Source organism: Carcharodon carcharias, chromosome 3 (genome assembly GCF_017639515.1).
Source record: "Carcharodon carcharias isolate sCarCar2 chromosome 3, sCarCar2.pri, whole genome shotgun sequence".
NCBI classification, from domain to species: domain Eukaryota; kingdom Metazoa; phylum Chordata; class Chondrichthyes; order Lamniformes; family Lamnidae; genus Carcharodon; species Carcharodon carcharias.
The window spans coordinates 227,101,470-227,126,098 of record NC_054469.1 but is presented as its reverse complement, the minus strand read 5'-3'; the positions used below and the strand labels follow the sequence as shown (position 1 = coordinate 227,126,098).

At 43.7% G+C, this 24,629-nt stretch overlaps 1 protein-coding gene across 5 annotated transcripts in view; it reads left to right on the top strand.

The window, feature by feature from the left end:
• Window positions 1-24,629, top strand: part of ulk4 (unc-51 like kinase 4) — a 425,974-nt gene that overhangs the window by 197,748 nt on the left and 203,597 nt on the right. For all 5 annotated transcript variants that reach the window (XM_041184964.1, XM_041184966.1, XM_041184965.1 and 2 more), the window contains exons 25-27: window positions 4,750-4,806; window positions 14,511-14,562; window positions 16,764-16,858. In XM_041184964.1, the coding sequence (XP_041040898.1) occupies window positions 4,750-4,806; window positions 14,511-14,562; window positions 16,764-16,858 (204 nt within the window). The remainder of the gene's footprint in view (window positions 1-4,749; window positions 4,807-14,510; window positions 14,563-16,763; window positions 16,859-24,629) is intronic.

The following is a 24,629-nucleotide window of genomic DNA, read 5'->3' as shown; positions in this document are numbered from 1 at the left end:
AATTAACAGTCACTTAGACATATGTGGATTAATTAAGGAAAGCCATCTTGGATTTGTTAAAGGCAAATTGTGTTTAACTAACTTGATTGCGTTTTTTGATGAAGTACAGAAAGGGTTGATGAGGGTATTTCGGTTGATGTGGTGTACACAGACTTCCAAAAAGTTTTTATTAAAATGTCACATAACAGTCTTGTCAGCAAAATTAAAGCCCATGGAATAAAAGGAACACTGGCAGCATGGATACAAAGTTGCCTGACAGGAAGCAGGCAGTATTGTGAATGATTGTTTTGCTGACTGGAGAAAGGCATATAGTGGATTTCCTAGAAGTCAATACTAGGATCACTGCTTTTCTTGATATATATTAATGATCTGGATTTGGGTGTGCTGGGCACAATTTTAAAATTTGCAGATGACCACAAAATTTGGAAGTATTTTGAAGTAAGAGGACAATAGGATAGTCTGCAAGAAGCCTAGATGGATAGTGAGGTGAAGGAGGATAAAAGTCAAGCGAGGAATGCATGTATAGACAGAAATCAAGGGTCTGTACGTGATAGAAATGTTCTCAGGTGCATCTATTTCAATGCAAGGAGTATTGTTGGAAAGGCAGATGAGCTTAGGGCGTGGATTGGCACGTGGGTTTACGACATTATTGCTATTAGTGAGACTTGGTTGCAAGAGGGGCAGGACTGGCAGCTCAATGTTCCGGGGTTCCGTTGTTTCAGACGTGATAGAGAGGGAGGGATGATAGGGGGAGGAGTGGAATTACTAGTCAGGGAAAATATCACAGCTGTGCTTAGACAGGACAGCCCGGAGGGCTGGTCTACAGAGGCCATATGGATGGAGCTGAGGAACGGGAAAGGGGTGACCACACTAATAGGGGTGTATTCTAGATCGCCCAATAGTCAGAGAGAATGGAGGAGCAAATCTGCAGAGAGAGAGCAGACCGATGTAAGAAACAGAAAGATGTGATAGTAGGAGATTTTAACTTTCCACATATTGACTGGGATTTCCATACTGTAAAAGGGCTGGATGGCTTGGAGTTTGTCAAATGTGTTCAGGAAAGTTTTCTAAATCAATATATAGAGGTACCAACGAGAGAGGATGCAATACTTGATCTCCTATTAGGGAACCAGACAGGTCAGGTGACAGAAGTATGTGTAGGCAAAAATTTTGGGTCCATTGACCACAATGTCATTAGTTTTAAGTTAATTATGGATAAGGATAGGTCTGGTCCTCGAGTTGAGATTCTAAACTGGAGAAAGGCCAATTTTTGTGGAAATGAGAAAAGATCTAGGAAGAGTGGATTGGCATGAGTTGTTTTCTGGCAAGGATGTGTTCAGTAAGTGGAAGGCATTCAAAGGCGAAATTTTGAGAGTGCAGAGTTTGCATGTTCCTGTCAGGATTAAAGGCAAAGTTAACAGGCATAGGGAACCTTGGTTTTCAAGGGATATTGGCGATCTGGTTAAGAAGAAGAGAGAGGTATAGGCAACAAGAAGCAAATGAGGTACTTGTAGAGTATAGAAAATGTAAGAAAATACTAAAATAGGAAATCAGGAAGGCAAAAAGAAGACATGAGGTTGCTTTGGCAGATAATGTGAAGGTAAACCCAAGGGGTTTCTACAAGTATATTAAGAATAAAAGGATAGTAAGGGACACAATTGGTCCCCTTGAAGATCAGAGTGGTCATCTATGTGTGGAGCCTCACAAAATGGGGGAGATCTTAAACAGTTTTTTTGCATCAGTATTTACTCAGGAAACTGGCATAGTGTATAAGGAAGGAAGGGAAACAAGCAGTAGTTTCACGGAACATATAGAGATTAAAGAGGAGGAGATGCTTGCTGCCTTACAGCGAATAAAGGTAGATAAATCCCCCAGGCCTGACATGATATTCCCTTGGACCTTGAGGTAGGCTAGTGTAGAAATTGCTGGGGCCCTGGCAGAAACATTTAAAATGTCCTCATCCACGGGTGAGTTGCCGGAGGATTGGAGGGTAGTTCGTGTTGTTCCGTTGTTTAAAAAAGGCTCCAAAAGTAAACCAGGTAATTACAGGCCAGTGAGCCTGACGTCAGTAGTAGGTAAATTATTGGAAGGTGTTCTGAGAGATCGGATATATAATTATTTGGACAGCCAAGGCCTGATTAAGGATAGTCAGCATGGCTTTGTGTGTGGTAGGTCGTGTTTAACGAACCTTGTAGAGTTTTTTGAGGACGTTACCAAGAAACTAGATGAAGAAAAGGCTCTGGATGTTGCCTACATGGACTTTAGTAAGGCCTTTGACAAGATCCCACATGGGAGGTTAGTTCAGAAGGTTCAGACACTTGGTATCCATGGAGAGGTTGTAAACTGGATTCGAAATTGGCTGTGTGGGAGAAGACAGAGAGTGGTAGTGGATGATTGCTTCTCAGACTGGAGGTCTGTGACTAGTGGTGTGCCTCAGGGATCTGTGCTGGAACCATTGTTGTTTGTTGTCTATATCAATGATTTGGATAATAATGTGGTGAATTGGATCAGCAAGTTTGCTGATGACACTAAGATTGGAGGCGTTGTGGACAGCGAGGAAGGCTTCCAAAGCTTGTGGAGGGATCTGGACCAACTGGAAAAATGGGCCAGAAAATGGCAGATGGAATTTAATGCGGAAAAGTGTGAGGTGTTACATTTTGGAAGGACAAACCAAGGTAGGACATACACAGTAAATGGTAGGGCACTGAGGAATGCGGAGGAACAAAGGGATCTGGGAGTTCAGATACATTGTTTCCTGACAGTGGCGTCACAGGTAGACAGGGTTGTAAAGAAAGCTTTTGGCATACTGGCCTTCATAAATCAAAGTATAGGAGTTGGGATGTTATGGTGAGGTTGTATAAGACATTGGTGAGGCCAACTTTGGAGTATTGTGTGCAGTCCTGGTTGTCTAACTACAGGAAGGATATCAGTAAGATTGAGAGAGTGCAGAGAAGATTTACTAGGATGTTGCCGGGTCTTAAGGAGTTGAGTTACAGGGAACGATTAAACAGGTTAGGACTTTATTCCTTGGATCGTAGGAGAGTGAGGGGGGATTTGATAGAAGTTTACAAAATTATGAGGGGTATAGACAGAGTAAATGCGAGTAGGCTCTTTCCACTTAGATTAGGAGAAATAAACATGAGAGGACATGGCTTTAGGGTGAAAGGGGAAAGTTTTGGGGGAACATTAGGGGAAACTTCTTCACTCAGAGAGTGGTGAGAGTGTGGAACGAGCTACCATCTGACGTGGTAAATGCGGGCTCACTCTTAAGTTTTAAGAACAAGTTAGATAGATACATGGATGGGAGAGTTCTGGAGGGTTATGGACTAGGTGCAGGTCAATGGGACTAGCGGAGTAATATTTTGGCACAGACTAGAAGGGCCGAATGGCCTGTTTTCTGTGCTGTAGTGTTCTATGGTTCTATAGGCTGACTGAACGGATGGGCAAGCGGCAGATGAAATTTAATGCTGAAAAGTGTGAAATGATACTATTTTCGTAGTAAGAATGAGGAGAGATAATATAAAATAAAGGGTGCAATTCTAAAGAAGGTGCAAGAATAGAGAGAGCTGGGTTTTATGTGCATAAAGTATTGAAGACGGCAGGACAGGTTGAGAAAGTGGTTGAAAGTGCATACAGGCTCCTCGCCTTAATAAATAAAGGCATAGAGTACAAAAGCAAAGAAAGTTATGATAAACATTTACAAAACACTGGTTCAGCCTCAACTGGAGTATTGTGTCTAATTCTGGGCACCACACTTTAGGGAGGATGTGAAGGCATTAGAGAGGGTGCAGAAAAGACTTATAAGAAAGGTTCCAGGAATGGGGGACTTCAGTTAATAAAGAAGCTGGGGATTGTTCTGCTTAGAGAAGGTTAAGAGATTTGATTCTTTTTTTCATTCATGGGATATGGGCTTCACTGGCTGGGTCAGCATTTATTGCCTATCCCTAACTGCCCTTGAGAAGGTGGTGGTGAGCTACAGTCCCTGTGGTGTAGGTATACCCATAGTACTGTTGAGAAGGAAGTTCCAGGATTTTGACCCAGTGACAATGAAGGAATGGCGATATACTTCCAAGTCAGGATGGTGAGTGATTTGATTGAGGCATCCAAATCATGAGGGGTCTGGACAGAGTAGATAGAGAGAAACTATTCTCATTGGAGGAAGGATCAGGAACCAGAGGACATTAATTTAAGGTGAATGGTATAAGAACCAATGGTGACATGAGAAAAATAATTTTTGTGCAGCAAGTGGTTACGATCTGGAATGTACTGCCTGAGAGTGCAGTGGAGGCAGATTCAATCATAGTTTTTAAAAGGAAATTGGACAAACACCTGGAGAAAAAAAATTGCAGCGCTATGGGGAAAGAGCAGAGGTGTGGGACTAGCTGAGTTGCCCTAGCAGGGAGCCAGCACAGACACGATGGACTGAATGGCCTGCTACTGTGCTTTAACCATTCAATAATTCTATGGAATTGTTTGTCCAGATCTGGATGCTTAAGAGCAATCTATTCAAAAAAAGGAAGTAAAACTTGCATCTATCTAGCACCTTATATCTTTCTTATACGTAGTAAAGCATTTGACTTACAATTCATTAATTTAACATGTTGTCACTGTTACATAGGCGAATGTTCATCATACAGTAATGTGTTCTCTGCTGCTGAGCACAATAGAGTGTTAGGGATGTGTAAAATTCGATGATGCTATTTTAAAAAATGTATTACTAAGGTTATGAATCATCAATCTATTTTTCAGATATTTAGACCCCAGATTATCAATAAGGAATTTCTTGTCAATTGTGGAGCATTGCTTGTAAGTAAATTACTAATTACTGTAATTGACTTTTCAAAGAAATAGTGAGCTTGGTTTTATAAATCATGCCTTATAACATCCTAAGGTTATCATACACTATCCACAACTAATGATTTACTTTTGAAGTCCAGTCAACTGCAGCAACCAATTTGCACACAGCAAGGGCCTACAAATACCAAATGAGATAAATGATCAATTAATCTGTTCTTCAGATAAGAAAGAACAACTGTATTCGACATTATTAAAGAAATAGAGTAAAGTTATCTCTCCTTCCGTAATGAACGAGTGAAAAGTTCACCTTTTTATTACAGAACTTTATGAATTAATACAGTCCAGCCATAATAATTGCTCACATTAACTGCTTCTGCATATAAATCTATAGAATGCTCACTGAATTCTTGATGGATCTGCACAATCTCCATGGCTGCATAAAGCATTAATGACAGCATTATTCATGGCCAGAATGGGGATGGGAATGGTTATGTAATTCCCCATTTAATGGAGCCTTGACTGACCACTGAGAGTGACTGGGTTTGATTGTACACACATAAATTGTGTGTAACTATCTATCTCTAGGCACTGCACTTTGCTGGAGAAACCATCCTGCTTTTATTGGGCCAAGTTGCTGTGTTGATCATGAGCTCCGCTTCCTTTAGTTAGTAGAGACTTTTTTTAAGTAGAATCTGTGGATTGTTTGCTGCAGTGCATAGTTTAAATAGACTTCTGAGTAAATAGAGTTTGTTTGGCTGTAAGATATATGTTTGCCGTGAGTTCTGCCCCATTTCAAACTCACTGACACAGTGCAATCCACTGGCTGGCACAGCGGTGTCACAGCAATTTTCACAGCTTATTCAGTAAATTTCCGTGATAGATTGCTGAATGAATTTGAATCCTGCTAACTATGGAACTTTTAAATGCTTGGCGCGTTTTCTACTTTTGCAGCTACTGTGTTGAAAATCCTCAAATTTTACTTAAAAATGAAAATATGGAGAAGGATTTTCCCCCTCGTCGGGCGATGGCATTGGGCGAGTCCGGGAACGGCTGCGAGACCAATCGCCGCCTGTAATCAGGCTCCGACTGCGATTTCACACTGGTTGCCCAATTAACAGCCAGCCAGCGTGAAACGCGCGCTAAGAGCCTCAGCGCTGCCGGAGTGGGGACGGGAGGAGCGTGAGCGCCTGAAGTGTGCGTATGTGTGGGGGAGTGAGCACTGAAAGCTCCCTGAAGGCACAGAGCTGCCCCAGGGAACTGAACAACTTTGAATACAAAAATAAGCTTTTTACAAATGATATAAACACGTCCCCGTATGTGACTCAGTCATGTGAAGGGGGACATGTATAAAATGATGTTAAAATTTTAGTAACCGTTGGGAACCTCATCCCACCCGTGGATGAGGTTTCCTGAAAAATGCAAAGGCTGCCTGGCCTATTCGCCTGCTGCCAACCGAACAGTTGAGCAGGCGGCAAAAATACAACTTAATTGCCTGCTTAAGGGCCTTAAACGGCCTCTTAAATGTCGGCGGGCGTGTTGCCGCCTCTCACGTGTGCCCGCTGACCAACAGATCAGGAGAGTGCGTGATGACGTTGGGACGCTTGCCCAACGTCATCGAGCAATATTTCGCTCCCGTTCGGGTTGGGTGCGTGCCCGTCTGCAGGACAAAAGATTCTGCCCACGATTGCTAACTGCTCAAATAATCAGTTCAAAATTCTGTGCCTCTGCAACTTTCTACTGTGTCAGCTGTTTTTTTTAAATGCTTCCCCAGTGGCATTACCCTCGATTTAAATGGACACCCCTTTACATTCCGTGGCATCACCATTGCTGAATTCCCCACAATCAACATCCTGGGGGTTACCATTGACCAGAAACTGAATTGGGCTAACCATATAAATACTGTGGCTACAAGAGTAGGTCAGAGGCTAGGAATTCTGTGGCAAGTAACTCACCTCCTGACTCCCAGAGCCTGTCCATCGTCTACAAGGCACAAGTAAGGAGTGTGATGGAATACTCCTCACTTGCCTGGGTGAGTGCAACTCCAACAACACTCAAGAAGCTTGACACCATTCAGGACAAAGCAGCCCATTTGATTGGCACCCCTACCACAGACATTCACTCCTTCCACCACCAACAAATAGTAGCGCCAATGAATGTGTACCATCTACAAGATGCACTGCAGAAACTCACCAAGGTTCCATAGGCAGCACCTTTCAAACGCATGACTGCTGCCACCTAGAAAGTCAAGGGCAGCAGGTACATGGGAACACTACCACCTGGAAGTTCCCTTCCAAACCACTCAGCATCCTGACTTGGAAATATGTCGCTGTTCCTTCACTATCGCTGGGTCAACATCCTGGAACTCCCTTCCTAACATCATTGTGGGTGTACCTACACCACAGGGACTGCAGTGGTTCAAGAAGGCAGCACACCACCACCTTCTCAAGGACAATTAGGGATGGGCAATAAATGCTGCCCTGGTCAGCGACACCTACATCCCATAAATGAATTTAAAAAAGTAATGTTGAGTTCTACGGCTTCTGCTGCTACTATATACTTTGCCTGGCACATGCACGTGAATTTCATGCAAAAGAGATGGATCTTGTTTCCAAAATGCCCTTTCAGATTTGAAGCTCCTTTCTTTTATCTTTTGTTGGAATTTTTCTTAAGTTGTTTAAATTTTCATTTCATTTTCTTGTCTCACCTTTTTAATCATAATCTCCCTATGTGGCTAAACTGGAAGTAATGTCCTTTGATTTTCTTGACTTTAACTGTCAAGTATTTCGGTCTAAAAAGCAGTCTTAAACACTGCACTCAAAACAGCAATTTCACCTTTATGAAAAGTTAGCTGTCTGGCTTTTCCTTGAGAATGGATTTTTTTTTTTAAAACAAGACAGTGATGGGTCTCCTGGCTGCTCACCCAACCTCAAGAGAACTCCAACCCTTTCTCTTAGAATGGGGGTCATTATACATGCTGGGTCAGATCCTGGGGAGTGGGATTTACAACTCAAACGGGGAACAAAAGTTGGCTGTGCAGCTGCAGGACACCTGGTGCAAAACCAGAACGTGCATGATGCAGGATAAAGGAGTTGGAGACTCCTAAAGAATTTTTTCTGCAACTTCCAGATAGACTTTGCATGAGCTAGAATCTCTAGTATAAGGATTAGGGACCTTAAATGAAAGAATGAAGAGCCCACAACTAGGCCTGCAGTAGGCACAGACCCAGTATTGTTATGCGCATGAGTTTGGAGGAAGGTATACTTGGCCCTCCCACTTCGGCTTCCCCTTTGTCTATCTGTAGGGCACTGAAGGGACAGAGCATCCAGAAAGCTGGCATTTGGGCTTTACAGTCCAATGGATTAGCAGGGGTCCTGAGAGTACCCCAAAGATCTGCCTAACTGGCTACAGATGAGTGAATATGCGCCCCCCCACCCCCTGCTGCCCCCAACATGACTATTGTGCTTCAATGCAAGAAGCAGGCTTTCAACTGCACTCCTGTTTCCAACCCCATCCTCATGCAAGACTACTTCAGAAAGGCATCCAGGCTACATTAAAGGAAGGAAGCTTGAAGCCTGACTTCAACAGCCCGCCTGTTACTGTTAAAATCATCACAGCATTGATTTCTTTACGCAACTGGACATTTGCCTTATTAGTCAAACTTTGATTGACCGATGCATCAAGCAGATCATAGAAGTGAAGTTTGCAAAGCAGAACACTTTTGTCTTTTTCTCCATGGCAACGAGGCAACAGCACTACTCTTTTACCAGATGACAAGCCTCTCTAAGATGCAGAGCCTCACTGATGGTACACCAAAAGCCATCAATGCTTCTAACTACAGACTTATTGTATACAAAATGAAGGCCTTTCATATTCATATCAAGATATTGAATAATACAGATGATTGCTTGATACCTAAGCATTAGCTAAGATGCCTTTAATTTGTGCTGTTCTATTGTGCCTGGAACTGTGCTGATGGTGCTCAATTCCTCACCAGATACTGCCTCTTTATCCTTCATCAGCGTATCCCAATATGTATCAGTAACACCCAATTTGTGAAACTGCCCACTTCATGAAATGGGCACTGGTAGAACCCATGTCATGAACTGGGCAAACCCATTGCAAGGATCATAAAATAGCAGTTTGACTGCTCAATTCACGAAATGGCCAGTGCTATGTACTAGTTTTAAAATCTTACTTATGGAAGTTTTGCTCAAGCATCTTGCAGTGTACAAGCTGCTCAAGTTGCTCAATAACAGCACGAACATTGTTTACACCTTCCTATTTGACTTCAATAGCTCACAGAGCAGGTGATGGAAGGTGTGGAATTCCACGTTGAAAGTGGAAATAACATTGAGGCAGGATTTTTAGTTTGGTGGGTGTGCACGATCGGTGGGCCTGGGAGCGGCCAGGGAACGGACTGCTGGCCGCGATCATCCCCTGACCGTGATTTCACGCTGGCTGGCCAATTAACGGCCAGCCTGTGTGAAATGCATGCTGGAATTTTCAGCGCTGCCAGGGTGGGGGTGGGAGGAGGGCAGGTGTTGATGTAAGCCCAGGCGCGGGGAGCTCCCTGAAGGCACAGAGCTGCCTCAGGGAGCTGAAGAATTTAAAATCAATCAATTAAGATTTTAAAGTCTAGAGAAAAATGTCTATGCATCAGAATCAGTCACCTGAACATATGGGTGATGAAATTTCTGGCCAAACATTTTTATTTATTTTAATCTAATAACGGAAACCTCATCTCGCCCTTGGATGAGATTTCATCAAAAATGCGAAGTCCACCAGGCAGATTCACCCATGCACCAATTGTAAGGTTGAGCGGACCAGGAAAAATCAGGGTCAGTTGGAACTTTAGTGGGCTTAATTGCCCTCTTAATTGTCGGTGGGCGCGCTTCTGACTTTCACGTGTACCCGCCAACCGAAATATCACGCGAGCGTACGATGACGTCAAGACGCTCACCCGACATCATCGCGCACCATTAAATGCTTGAGTGGGTCGGACGCTTGCCCGCATGCCTAGCTAAAAATTCTGCCCATGGTGTTGACTTCAAAGACTCATATGACAAGTAACACTTAACAGTTCATTGGTGACAAGTTCATCTCTCCTTTGTTGTACCCAGATAAATAGCGTTGTGGTAGTTCTATATACTAGAACTAGTATATAATCTTAGAAATCTAAACTAAGTAGCATAACCCCTGCAAACACTGAGTTGGATGACTGTTTTGAGAGCAATGCTGTTTTGTGGTCTGCTGAATATTAACGGAAGGTTATTGCTGTCCTCGAGTGTGGGAAAACTGGACAGAAATTCCCAAGAGATGAAATTACATCCTGAAAACCTTCATGTTTACACCTCTAGGTGGTGTGGACAAGGTCACCAAGAGCAATGGTAAGTACATGGCTACCAAGGAAACAGTCCTAGACATCATGTAACAAGCCCACATTGATGTGGTGGTGAAAACTTTCTGAAAAATATGCAAACATCCCATGGTCTCTTATAGGACGGTACATCAGTCACTGTGAGAGATGCATAGAAAAGCATTGCGGGCAGGACACAGCAACAGGACTGGTGGTGAGACCTCTGACTGTCAATAACTTGAATGAATGCAGACAAGTAGACCTAGTTGACGTACAGATTATGAAGGACAGAAGTTATCATTTCATTCTGCACTTCATGAGTACCTGACCAAGTTCCATGTCATTTGTCCTCTGAAATTCAAGACAGCAGCTGAGCTTGCCCTTGAGCTGCTTTTCATATTTCTAGACATCAGAGCTCCACATATTCTGCAGTCAGATAACGGAAGGCAGTTCACAGCACAGGGCATCCATGAACTGGCAACACTCTGCGAAGAACTAATATTGGTCAATGGGCATCCCAGACATCCCCAGAATCAAGGTTCTATGGAACACAATAAAGGTGATATGAAGCTGAAGCTAATGGCCTGGATGTGTGAAAACAACTGTGCTCAGTGGAGCTTTGGTGTCTGTTTTGTTCAGTGGGCAATGAATGGCAGCTACCATGAGGCTATAAAGGAGGCTCCTTACCAAGCACTCACTGGAAACAAATTATGGTGCAGCCTCAGATCAAAGTGGCAGATGAGTTCCTCAACAGAAACTCCACAGCTGTTGAAGAAGAACTGGAAAGACTCCTGGCGGAGAACATGGAAAATCCTGTTCCTGAACTGACCCCTGGACCATCCTCCATGGGCAATCCTGAGCTGGCCCCAGAACCGTCCACCACAGAAGACTCTGAGTCAGCCCCTGGACTATCTAACATGGAAGATCCTGTGCGAGTCCCAGAACCATCCACCATAGATGACCCTGAGTTGAACCCTGGACCGCCCAACATGGACAATCCTGAGCCAGCCCCTGGAGCATTCAACATGGATGATCCAGACACATCCCCAGGACCATCCTCCATAAATGACCCTGAGCAGGCTTCTGGATCATCCACTACAGATGACCCTAAATCTGATGAAGAACTTCACCCTGCCAGATGTGTAAGGGAAATGGCACACCAGGGCATTCCACAGAAAGCCAAGCGGATGATGGCTCGCAGCACAAGGTCACTTTGGGCTGTTGGTTTTTGGAGACAATGAGGCTGTCCCATTGTCACCATTTGACTGCAGCAAAGGTGACCTACCAAATGTTATTTTTGTGGTGCTGGCAGCAAATGGGACTGGGTACACCGTTGGAACAGCTAAGGGGATTGTGAAAGGCAAACTTGCAAGGAATCAGTTTGAATTTGTGCTGTACAGTGGATTGGGTGCAGAAGACATTCCACCAGAACAACTCGGTCTTCGTAAGATTATATGTGCTCAAAGTGTTTGTGCTCGCATGGCTTCCAGAGATGTCACTGTGGGAATAATTGCTTACCAGGACAATATACCTGCTTGATAGCAGGTCTCCGCTGCAACAATGCCCGTCACAGCCACAAGTCCTGTGACAACGTTGACCAGCGCTGGCATATTAAATATGTTTGAATTGTATTATGCTGTTTTCGTAAATATTGATGTATAAGCTATCTGAATGGTTTGGGTGCGATCCTGAATGAAATGTAACAGAACATAAACCAACGAATTTGAAATGTTTGGATGGCACAATGAATCTGAAATGTGCATTGAATAAAGGTACATTATACATGTATGAATTGTTTCTTTACTTGTTTTTGTTGTATTGTAATCATTGATAAATATAAGTTATATCTGAATATAATACTGGATGAAACATGACAGAACAGTAAACAGAATTAAGCAGATTATATATTTGTGAATGAAATTTTATTTTTGTTCGTAAAAGTTGGCCAGTGCGATGGCTTCATTGTCAGCATCCTCGCCTTTGAGGACCTCACCACCGTCATCCCCTTCCACGTCCTTATCATCGGAGGAAATGTGGAGTTCTTCCATCACCTCCTCAGCCAGACCCTCCTACTTTTGCAGTGCCAGGTTGTGTAGCGTGCAGCAAGCTACGATGATGCGCGACACCCTTTGGGGATCGTATTGCAGTGCTCCACTGGACCTGTCGAGGCACCAGAACCTCATTTTCAAAATGCCTATGGTTTGCTCCACCAAAGTCCGGGTCGTGGCATAAGCCTCATTATACCATTGCTCTGCTGCAGTCTGAGGCCACCTCACGGGTGTCATCAGCCACGTTCTCTGTGGGTAGCCCTTGTCCCCGAGGAGCCAACCCTGCAACCTCACTGGACCCTGGAAGATGTCAGGGATCTGAGACCTGCTAAGGATGTAGTAGCCGTAGGCGCTCCCTGGCAATCGTGCAGACCTGTAGGATGCATTTATAGTGGTTGCACACCAGCTGAACATTTTGTGAGTGGAAACCCTTGCAGTTGACTGCTTGTTGCCATGGAGATCTAAGCGCTACATGATTGCAGTCGATGGCACCCTGTGCCTATGGGAAACCATAGACCTGTGCAAACCCCAGCACACTTGCTTCCTGGCTTTCCTGGTCCCGGTCAAAATGTACAAAGTTTTGTGCCTTCATGATTCGATGGATTTAATGTGATTCTGAAAAGTCTGTGACCTCCTGGATACACTTGTGCATGGAGGCTTGCGAGATCCTGCACAGGTTACCTGTAGAGCCCTGGAAGGAGCTACTGGCATAAAAATTGAGCTTTCATGGTCACTGGCATCGAATGCTCTCTATGTCCCTGTGGCATCAAATCCTGCAGCAGGTGGCATATGTGACTGACTAGTTCCTTATACATGTGCAGTTTTCGGCGACACTAATTCTAAGTAATCTGCAGGAATGACAAGTGCTGTCTATAGACCCTGGGTCTAGCGAGGTGCTTACGAGCAGCGGCTCCCTGTGGGTCTTCAGCTGTGTGCACAGCAAGCCCTGCCACCCCTCCACCTTGAGGGTGATGCTCCTTCTTTTGCTGAGCCAGGCACCTCTGCCGCTCTCCTCTTCTCTGTTCCCTGTAAGCCATGAGGCATACGGCTAAATCACCAGGCTCCACGATCCTGACGTTCTTCCCCCCCTGTGTCCTAAGAACCTCTCTTGGCTAAATCCGAAGGCCCCTTCACGCATGCAGGAGAGTGCTGGGCACTGGATGGCCAGTGTGTAGTGAGCTTCATGGCTGCCCGAAACTCCACCCGCCTCCGTCCCCTCCACTTGACCGATTGGTGGCAGCTTCGCCCACCGGACTGCATGCTGCGCTCTCAGCTCAGGTGCAGGCATTCTCCTAACCGGCACGGCAAAGCTGCGCGCTGTTAGCTTGACTGGTCCAAACCTTAATAAAGACATTGCAAGGGGCTATTAGCACCTCCACCAGTGAGTGTGTCATGGCTGCCTCTTGCAAGGGGATTGTGTACAATTTGCCCAGTCGGCCAATTGTTGTGCTACCCCCAAGCCGCACATTAATTTGCAGTCTGCGCCTGAGAGGTGAAAAGTTCAGGAGCATTTGATGGCACTTTCATGCTTTTGCATTGCTTGAATGGGCAGAAATGCTTCAGGGGCCTGACTCCAAGCATGTCAATGGAGCTGCTGCTGAACAGTCTGAGCTGTGGAAGAATGCTCACTTTTGACAAGCTTTTCCAAGTGCGTGGCCGCTTCCCTCGCCACCACCAAAGCCCCCACCACCCCCCCCGCAACTGCCCCCAGCACGCGCTTGTGTATTTACATCAGTTTGTGCTGCCTTGCGCCATTCCCCCACTCCCCCAGCCTGACTCGCACTGGAATCCTTGGCCTGGTGCCGCACTGAAAGCCAGCTGGGAGAAAGAAACTTGCCTATGCTCCCACCCTGAATGCGCAGCGCCTCTTCCTTCATGTCCTATGGATGATGCTCATGAGCACTGGGCAAGGTTGTGTGCATTCACCTCTGAGTTCCCCTCAAAGTTGAGGTCATCAGATGCACGCCTTTCAAAGCCAGTCGTAAAGCACACTGTTCTGAAGTCACGCTGATGTGGGTGGTAAATTTGACATGGGGGATGATTCTGGCGAGCAGGGTTTATAACAAGTTGTTAAAGTATTGAAGTCAGGTCCCTGATGTGCGGCAGTGCCATTGATGGGTGGGCCAGACAATCGCAAATTAGTTTCACGACAGTCTGAAACCGACTTTTGGCCTTCATGTCCCCCCCCCCACCCCCCACCCACTGCCAACAGGACTGGACGATTCTGCCCAGTGTTTATTGCAAAAATAATGAGGATTAAATATTTCAAAGAATCCCTACATAACTTTTGTGTGTTGGTTTGTTTTCAGAATCACATTAAATCCATCGATTCCGGAGAAACAAATTTGGAAAGTGCAGTTGGTAAGTACATCATTTTAATTTCAGTAAATTTGTGAATCCTATTTTCCCCTATCCATTCAATTTCTTCATATAAGCAGGATGGTAATGTCTGAGCATTCTTAAATTAATTGTGCTTTGAACATTCCAGAAACTTTCCTTCCCTCTACTGTCTGGAACACTTGGTGCTAGGTTACAACTATAGCACTTTGGCACACATGACAAAATTAACCATCTTATTTATTGGTGATTATACTTCAGAAATATTTCATTGGTTGTAAAGCACTTCAGGTTGTTCTGAGGTCATAAAAAGCTTCATGTAATTGCAAGGTTTTTTTTCCTTCTTTTGTGTGTCCAGTTCCAGACACTACTTTAGAAAGGATATACAGGCCTTGGTGCAGAAACAATTTATGAGAATCCTTCCAGGATTGAGGAACTTCGGTTGCGTAGATAGATTAGGGATTCTGGGGCTGTTCTTCAAAATGAAGGTTGAGAGGAGATTGGTTACAGGTGTTCAAATTCATGTGAGGTCTGGACAGAATAGATTGGGAAATACAGTTCCCACTGGCAGAAGGTAGAGAATCACAGGACATTAATTTAAGGTAATTGGCAAAAGAACCAATGGTGATATGAGGAAAATCTTTTCTATGCACTGGAATTCACTTCCTGAAAGGGTGGTGGAGGCAGACTGAATCATGACTTGCAAAAGGAAATTAAATAAGCACCTGAAGAGAAAAAAACTGCAGAGCTATGAGGAAAGGGCAGGGGAGTGGGACTAGCTGAGTTGCTCTTGTAGAGAGCTGGCATGGGCACAATGAGCCAAATGGCCTCCTCCAGTGCTATAACCATCCTATGTTTCTATAGGGAAGGTTGGCAAGCAACTGTCAATCTTAACAATTCATCATTCTGTTCAACTGACAGGGAAACCCGCGGGCAGGACCCATAATATTCTTCAGCACTTCATGGAAAATTTGTATTTAATCAAACTCATGTACCCCTATTGTCTGAGTCGGGTCCTTGGCACAAGCCCTGTATTTGGACGCCCGACAGACATGGCAGCCAGAAGTAGAGTTGGGAAGTTGGGAACACCACCTGTTGACATATATACATTTGTTTTGTGCCTGTTCTGCACTACCCTGTTTTCTGAGGAAGCCCTGAAAATTTTGGGGTAATGTAAATAGGACTAAGAACTGGCTCAATAGGCCACTGTTCGCATTTTGCTGACCTTTGTCATTCATAACTTTGACATTCATACCTTTGTTACCTCGAGACTTGACTATTCCAACACACTGCTAGCTAGTCTCCCCCATCCTACCTCCTGTAAACTTGAGGTCATCCAAAACTCTGCTGCTTGCATTTCAACTTGCACCAAGTCCTATTCCCCTATCACCCCTCTGCTCACTGGCTACATTGGCTCCTGGTCAAGCAATGCCTTGATTTTTAAATTCTCATTCTCCTTTTCAAATACCCCATGACTTTGTTCCTCCTTATCTCTGTAGTAGTTTCCGGTCCCAGAATGCTCTGAGATACCTGCGCTCATCTGATTTTGGCCTCTTGTGCAGCCTCGATTTTAATCACTCCACCATGGTGGCCATGCCTTCAGTTGTCTGGGCTCAGAGCTCCTGACCTTTCTGTTTCTGTATCTTGATTTCCTCCTTTAAGTCACTCCTTAAAACCACCTGTTTGTCCAAGCTTTTGGCCATCCAACTTAATGCCTCCTTGTGTCTCGGTATCATATTTTGTTTTATAATGCTCCTGTGAGGCCCCTTGGGACATTTTACTACATTAAAGACGCTATATAAATAAGCTTTTATTGGTTGTGGCCAGGGAATGGATGTTCCCCAAAGTCAAAAGGCCAGAAAATTGTCACAGGCTCAGCAATAGTTTTGTGGCTATCAACAATGTTTATTACCTTACCAAATACCTATTCGCCTTCATGAACACAGCAGCCAATATGGCTTCAAAAGAAAAAGATCCTGGTTGACCAGTCCAGCTGAAATAGCATAAATTAGTACAGACCATGCATCAACCTGGAACCTTCTGCTTATCTGTATACTGAATTTAACAAGTGATACATCAGGACACTGTATCCTGTGTATACTTGGAGAGTAAAATTTGACAGAATGATAAAACTTTCATTGTAATCAGGTGTGCAAGAAATATATTTAGCACTTTTCAGGAAGTACACTTTTTAGATACTGTTCTCCTTTTAAATTCAACTTTAGGTCAAACCGGTTCAGAAGAACTTATCAGAATAGTTTTCTCATCATGGGAAGCCATTACTCAGCATCCAATGCTACTGACTAATCATCATTCTACAGTAAGTAAGAAGTTATCAGCATGCGTGCGTCTATGTATGTGTGCAATATCTGTGATCCTAAAATTACAGATGAGTAATTTAGTAAAGCAGCTGTGTAGTAAAAAGATCCAAAAGACACAGTCACCCCATGCAGAGCATTGTTCACATGTCACGATGTGGAAACGCAGTAGATGCACTCTGATGGAATACATGAATACATGAGATAGCAATTAGGAACAGGAACTGGCAAATTTCCGTCCCACTATCCAGTTGTAGGATCCTTTCTCCCAACTACCTCAGCACAGGGATCAACATGGAACTTTCTTGGTCTGTATGACTCAACTGCTGCTACTGAGCTAATCAGCTGCATCCTGGGATGAGCAGCAGTTCTTCACAATTAATTGGTCAATTAAAGCATTGTTGTAGCCCAGCTACCAGCTTTCTGTAACAAAACTGAATGATAGTTGGAATCTCTTTCACACGAATGCCACAAGTGTCTCTTATTACAATTATTTGGACTTTTAGAAAACTTTTAGAGTATTGTGTTGGTGGTGTCGATCATTGGAGAAAGAGCTGGAGAGAGTTTCCAAAAACCACCATTAGATAAAGAACCATAATTGGTAGCTTTTTGCATATTTATTCCTTACTTTCAATTTAGGGAGAGGGCCAGGGAACAAAATTATGTTCAATTTAATCCTAAATATTGTTATTGCTGCCTAATGTTAAAATAGATTGAAATGGTGAAACTCATAATATAAGTGCACGTTGAAATAAAGAGGCATGCTAGCAGGATGGCAACCAAAATCTTTCCAAATCCCAGGTTCTCCCATCACCAGGACCCAATGAGTCCCGTGCACATGCGGAAAGCTGGCAGGACCCAGGTGGGATTTTACTGGCGGCCGATTAAGATCTAATTGAGGATGATGGCGCGCCTCTCCAATCTACCAGCCCAAGCAGGGGGAGGCGATAGCTTGATAGCATCTCCAATTCAGATGGCCATTGCTGAGGCTGCAGAGAGAAGAAAAGGGTGCCTCCACATTGAGGAGCCCTCAAAAGACCAGGAAGTTTGTTTTGACTGTGCTGGGGCAAGGCCCTAGTAATCAGAGAGTTGAGTCCTCCAGCGGTGTTGTTGGAATTGAGGGGGCAGCCATTGCTGCCAAGGGGCCTCTCTGTGGACTATGGATCAGCCATTAAGGAAGGTCTTGTCCACCCCCAACTCCCACCAACCCGTAGTTTACCTGGCTGTCTCCCCATGTGGCAGGGGCCGTTCCAATGCCAGCAAAATGCTGGGGGCAGGAAGTGGCCATTAATTGGCCAATTAATTGGTTTAATTGGCTGCCTGCTTCTGCCATTGACATTCTGCATTTGAAAACTACCCTGTGGCCCTGGGAAGATTCGAGCTCCCATCTTGATGCTTTCTGCCACCCTTTGAAGAGGCCTTCTGCCTCCCAATCCGTCTCCGGAGAGTTGGTAAAATTCAGCCTAACATTTTTTATTAAAACAAAAGCAAAAGGCTGCAGATGCTGGAAATCTGAAATAAAAACAAGGAATGCTGGAAATACTCAGCAGGTAGGAGACAGGGATAAAGACCACCCTGCCCAGTTATGGATCCCCATTTCACGCACCAGCCCACAATCTCCCCCATTCCCAGAAATTCTTGTGCACCCAACCTATATTCCAGGACTATTGTCTGTGGGAAAATATAAGCTTAGGTTCAGAGCTGATGTTTTTAAAGTCTCGATGTAAAGTTCCTAACAGAATGATAAGGTGCTGTTCCTCAAGCTTATCTTCAGCTTAATTGGAGATATGTAAGGGGCCAAGGACAGAGGAGTCAGACTGGAATAGGGAAGAGAAGTGGCAGTGTGCACCATGGAGATACGTCATCATCCAGGAAAGCAGTGGGAGGGTGAGATTAATTTGAATATCTTATGTTCTTCTCACATTTGCCCCTTTTCAAGGCTGAAGAATTCAACTTTTTCTAACTTGTTCTCATAGCACGTTAGAGTTCAGCTTCTTGGCTCTCCCTTACACCATTTCCAGTAGTTTGATATTTTTATTGTACTTCCAAGATCAGAATTAAATGGAGTATTCAAAGTGCAGCCTGACCAGAGCATTTCCTCACATTGCTGTATACAAATTCCCTGCTATATTTTCTTATGTAACAAGACTGGCGGTGCTTCAAAAATAATCCACTCATTGTGGAGCTCTTCAGGACACTCTGGGCAAGAAAAAGTATTACATCCATGGAAATCCTTCTTTCTTTTCATGCTGATACCATCAAACTTTTAATGTGGAGTAAACTGACTGTCAACCTGCACCACATGGTGTAAACTGTTCATATTTCTTCCCGAGTATGAATTTCTCTGGATTCCTTGTTGATATTATGTTGTTGTACTCACTCACACCAATGCGATATTCTTTGCATCGTTCCCATGTTTTTAATCTTTACTAACTACAGCACTATCACTTGCCTAGAAAGTGATACTCCATAAGTCCTGCACCCCCCTCCTTCACACCTGTTCTCTGTTCAGCAGACAGTAAGATACATTTACTGTGAGGTGAGATTGATGAAGTATTATTTTCTCCCACAAGTTGCATGCTTTGCCTAATGAGAACTGTCAAAAGTAATCACTCATAAAGCTGCAGACTCTGTTGTACGATCCCACTGGGACAAGCAACTAAATACTTAAGACGTTGTGAGTAACTTAATGGTTGCACTAGTGAGTGTCTGTCAAACTGTTATTGTTCATTGCTGTGTGGGATAAATAGTCACAGAACACCGAGTCAAACTGGCAGCAATGATATAGTGAGTCAACACCAAATAAACTGACCATTTGACCTAGTTAGCCTATACTGGTCCACACAAGCCGCCTCTCTTCTCTTTTCAGTTAAAGGATATTTACTTTAATAGGAGCATTAATTGTTAATTTATTTAATCTAAGTTAATTTAGCAGCCAGTTTATTTTTTGGAAAGAAACATTTTACAAACGTTATTAAAACATAACGTGACACTGAATCACATATAGAGCAGAATCTTGTTGAAGCCGGGGGTGGGGGGGGGGTGTCTCATGCCGGCTGGAAAGCTGGCAAGAGAGCTGCACTGTCTCTTTTCAGGAAAGCCTGCCAAACCACAAGCCAATCAGGCAGTGGTGAGGCCAATGGTAGGCCTTCCCCTGGAATCAAGATCCCGGAGGTGGAAGTTTTGCCTACCAAGACCTCAGTAGTGACACTGGGGAGGCCATGGCAGCTGCCGGAAGGACAGGCACCAAAGTTCCAGGATCCTGGAGGGCCTTTGATCAAGAGACACACTCTCCCTCAGGAGGTAATAAGCTGGCCATATTATTTTAGCTGCCATGCTCACCACAAGACAACAGGCTTGCCCACCACTGGGTTAATGCCAGTGGCGGTGTGATGAGGCCATTAAGTGATCATTAATTGACCTCTTAAGGGCCTCAATAGGCAGCGGGGCAGGAAGGTTGACCATGGACCTTCTTACCCAGAATTTAATTCTGGCGGAGTCAGGAAGGCAGTGGGGTCCCAGCATGCCACCATCTCACCGAATTACATGCCCCCTCCTGCTTCCAAGCTTGTCACCAGCAAGAGCACAAGATTCCACCCATAGAGTTATTAGGCCAAATAACCAAAAGCTTGGCCAAAGAGTTAGGCTTTAAGAAGCATCTTGAAGGAGGATAGAGAAGTAGAGAGTTGGAGAAGTTTAAGGAGAGAATTCCAGAGCTTAGGGCTTTGGCAGCTAATTTAATATTATTTAATATAATTTATAATAGCAGATTTAGCAAATCTATTTCCCATTACCAAGAGTTCATAGAATCAAGCTAATTGAATTTTGGCATTGAATTACCTCATCATTTTAAGATGATGCAAGATGACTGGGTGGAAAGAAAGTATTATTTTGGTGGAATAAAGGGTGCTGATTTACCCACTCAGTGTGGTGATTGCATTGATATTCCTAGCATTTTAATGACTTGTGACACATCTGCCCTAGAGTATTCAGTGAATGGAAATTTGTTTACATTTCATTCTGTGGAGTTCTTCCTCTTCAAGGAAAGAATATATTGTAGGTTGTCCTGCTAAAGAAGGAAGAGTGACGAGAGGCAGTATAAACTAAATGGTACAACTTTAAAAGGGGTGCAGGAACAGAGAGACCTGGGAGTTTATGCACATAAATCTTTGAAAGTGGCACGACAAGTTGATAAGGTTGTAAAATGAGAAAATGTGTACAGGTTTCTGCACTTTATAAGTAGCAGCATACTACACAATTCAGCGATGGCCCTCGTATACTCCATAGCTGAGTACTGTGCAACTGGTATGGACCAGAAGTAGCCCCACGTGACTTTGATGCATCACCGGAACCCTCAAGTCAACCCCAACACCCCGGCTATCCACTCTGGCACACAAGCCACCCTCCCTCCGGGATCCACCGCGATGCAGCGACCCTTTGTGAAACTTTGCGAATCGAGGAAAACAAACACCTCCCCATCCACCAGGACCTCACCAACATTTCTCACCTCGGCTTGAAGTCACGTAAGCCCTTTTGGACCCATGCACACAACATCAGGCAATGTGATTTCAGCTCTGCAGAAGCTTGGAAAAGTGAATGATCCTCACAGGAAGTCACGAACAAACACCTCGTGAATGACCTGATGCTGAAGGTCCCTGGTTTTGATCTCCCACAACGTCATGAGCATCCCTAAACCACATACGTACAAACCATGGCAGATGCAGATACCTGATGTACAAATTGGAAATTTAAAAATTCTCCTGTGTGCAACTGTTGTCACCTAGAGCAGACCGTGAAACACAAAACAGCTCAATGCCCATCTCATAAATACGAAGGCAGTATTACAGCGATGCACACCGCCACTCCTCCTGGCTTGACCACCATGATGTAAAATTATAGCTGTTGCTACATACCCAGCCATACAAAAGAAGAAGTAGAAGCATAGAATATAAAGGTTAAGGTAAACCTTTATAGATCACTGATTAGGCCTCAGCTGAAGTGTTCAATTCTAGGTGCCACACGTAGGAAGAAAGGTTTTCAAGGTTCTGGAGCGGGTGCAAAGGAAATTTACTAGAATTATACCGAGGTTGGTGGACTTCAGTTGCATGGAGAGACTTAAGAAGCTGGGATCGTTGTCCTTGGACCAGAGAGCTTTAGTAGAGGTGCTCAAAATTATGAAGGGCTTTGAATAGAGTAAATAAGGCAAACTGTTCCTACTAGCAATGAGGATCAGTAAACAGAGGACACAAATTTAAGATAATTGGCAAAAGAAACAGAGGTGAGATGAGTTTTTTTTATGCAATGAGTTATGAGAATGCACTGCCTGAAAGAGTGGTGGAAGCAGATTCAGTAGGAACCTTCAAAAAGGAATTGGATAAATACTTGGACAGGCAACATTTGCTGGCTTTAGGGAAGAGCAGGGAAGTGAGACTAATTGATTGAGCTTTCAAAGAGCCGACACAGACATGTTTGGCCAAGTGGCCTCCTTCTATGCTGTATTCTTCTATGATTCGATAAGACAAATTTGTGATACACAGTATAAATGCAAAGAAAAAATCTGCAAGTCCAGGAAATCTGAAATAAAAATGAAAAATATTGAAAAGACAATTCTGTAAAAATAGACAAGCAGTGTGACATCCAAAATGTTAACGTGCCATTTTTTTATACAGGCACTGACAGGTCTGTTATGTTTTTGGTATTTTCAGTGTTTGCAGTGCAATAGGCAGTCATATTCTTATTTGATGTTTCTCAATATAATCACATTCTAATTATAACTACTTATTTACATAGTCTTGTCAGCTTCAAGATGTGATTATTAAATTGTTTCCAGCTTACCCCCACATCAATTCCCCTCTGTCTCAAGACAAATCCTCTCTGCAGTGTTAGCTATCACCTCCACATATTTTTCCTCCATCTCCGGGACAGATGCTCTTATTCCAAAGCCAGCCATCACCCCCCGCTTAGTATCCTTCTTGGCTTAGATATGTTGGCTGTTTTCCCAACCAGCAAAGAAACTGTTGTGCTTTTTTGTAATCTTCTCATAACCACATCTGCTGCTCCATTTCCTTGGTGGCAAGCATGCAGGCATCTACCCTGGGCTGCTTCTCTGCAATCTCTGAAGCTACCATTGCAGATTGTCCAACGGCCAATCACTGTTGCAGCATCACCACCGTCCACCCCACCCTCTCCTCCCTTCCCCCAGCCATCTCTGAACCAGGAACTCTGCTGTCCAGATTAACCATCACACTGCACTAACTGCTTGTCCCAATTTACTGTTATAGCCTCCAGGCTGGCAATTGTTCCCATACTGCTTCCCCTCTACCTCAATAACAGATGTTTTCCTTTCCAAGCCAATCATCACATCTGCAATGCCTTACTTCCATCTCTAAACCTGGCACATTTGTATCCAGATTTAACCATGATTCCTTATTGCTTCCAGGTTTCATAATTGGTGTGCAGGGTGGGGTGAAGGGCAGAGTTGTGCGTATGTCTCAAATGTAACTTCCCCTCAAAATCAAATGCACATATGACAACCTCAGCAAAGCTTTTATTGCATGAACATAAACTGTTCTGAAATAAATTGGAAAATAAAGCGTACAAGGCTTAAACTAGAGCAGCCATTTAATAATATTCAGAAAGAAATGTGGGTGAAGATCCTAGCTTTCCTACAGATCTATTCATTGTATAAAAAGATTTCATTAGATGCATATAGTTGTTTGTTTTCTTTCAAACTGCTGAATGGTTGCTCTGATTAAGTTTGCTTTTACCAAGAAGCACGCAGAATAATTTTCTTGGTAATATTTTCTCTCCCTGTTTTGTTCTCTTTCTCCTTCTCGCTTGGTATTCTGTAGTTGAAGTTGTGATACAGTCCGGTGCTGGATGCTCCTTATTGCCTTTTTGATATATGCCAACCTGACCTTTAGATGATTCAACTGTAAGAATTGATCACAGTCAAACTTGATCTTACTCACTGTTCAAGCACATGTATTTTCTATCAGGAACAGGATACACTGACATATTTTCCTCTTCTTAGCCTATGATACCTGATGCTAGTTGCAGAAACTCCATTCTTCAGGAATTAAGAGGAGGGGAAAACATTTGTGGGAAAAATGTAAAAAAAATTATGTAAACTTTCGGAGTGTCTTTGTTTTTTTGCTCTGTGTGACAGGCATTGTTTCAACATTACTTTCAGATGCACACTGACCTCTAGCTCACCTCTAATGGTGAGTGAATGGGGATTTTGGACCATTAATATGCACTCACAGTATAACCATCATTGTGGGAAACATACAATGTTAAAGTCATTTAGCATTTATTTCCTTCTCCTTTTGTGGGTAACATATCCAGTTGAGAAGATAGGGTAAGATATCTGCTGCTGACTCTCCTCTAATGCTTTCTGTTACCAGATGCTAGGTGTGCATAAAAATGATCCAAATTGGCTTATGCTCCCATGGGTCCTGATAGCCTGGCTAAAATCTGACGTCAATCATAAACTATTGAAATGATATTGCACCACTTGATTTAGTACTGAGCCGCATACACCGTTAAGGCTCCCAGCAGGGACTATGGTGAGGGTTAGCCATGCACACTAGGATGGCTCCAGGTCAGATTCCTTGTAGTGCTGAGTCATGCATATCAGAATGGCCCAAAAAGCCAACCAATGGTGTGCACTGATTCTGGAAATCTAAAATAAAAGCAGAAACTACTGGAAATACTCAGCAGATCTGGCATCGTCTGTGGAGCAAAGTTGATGTTTCAGATTGATGACATTGC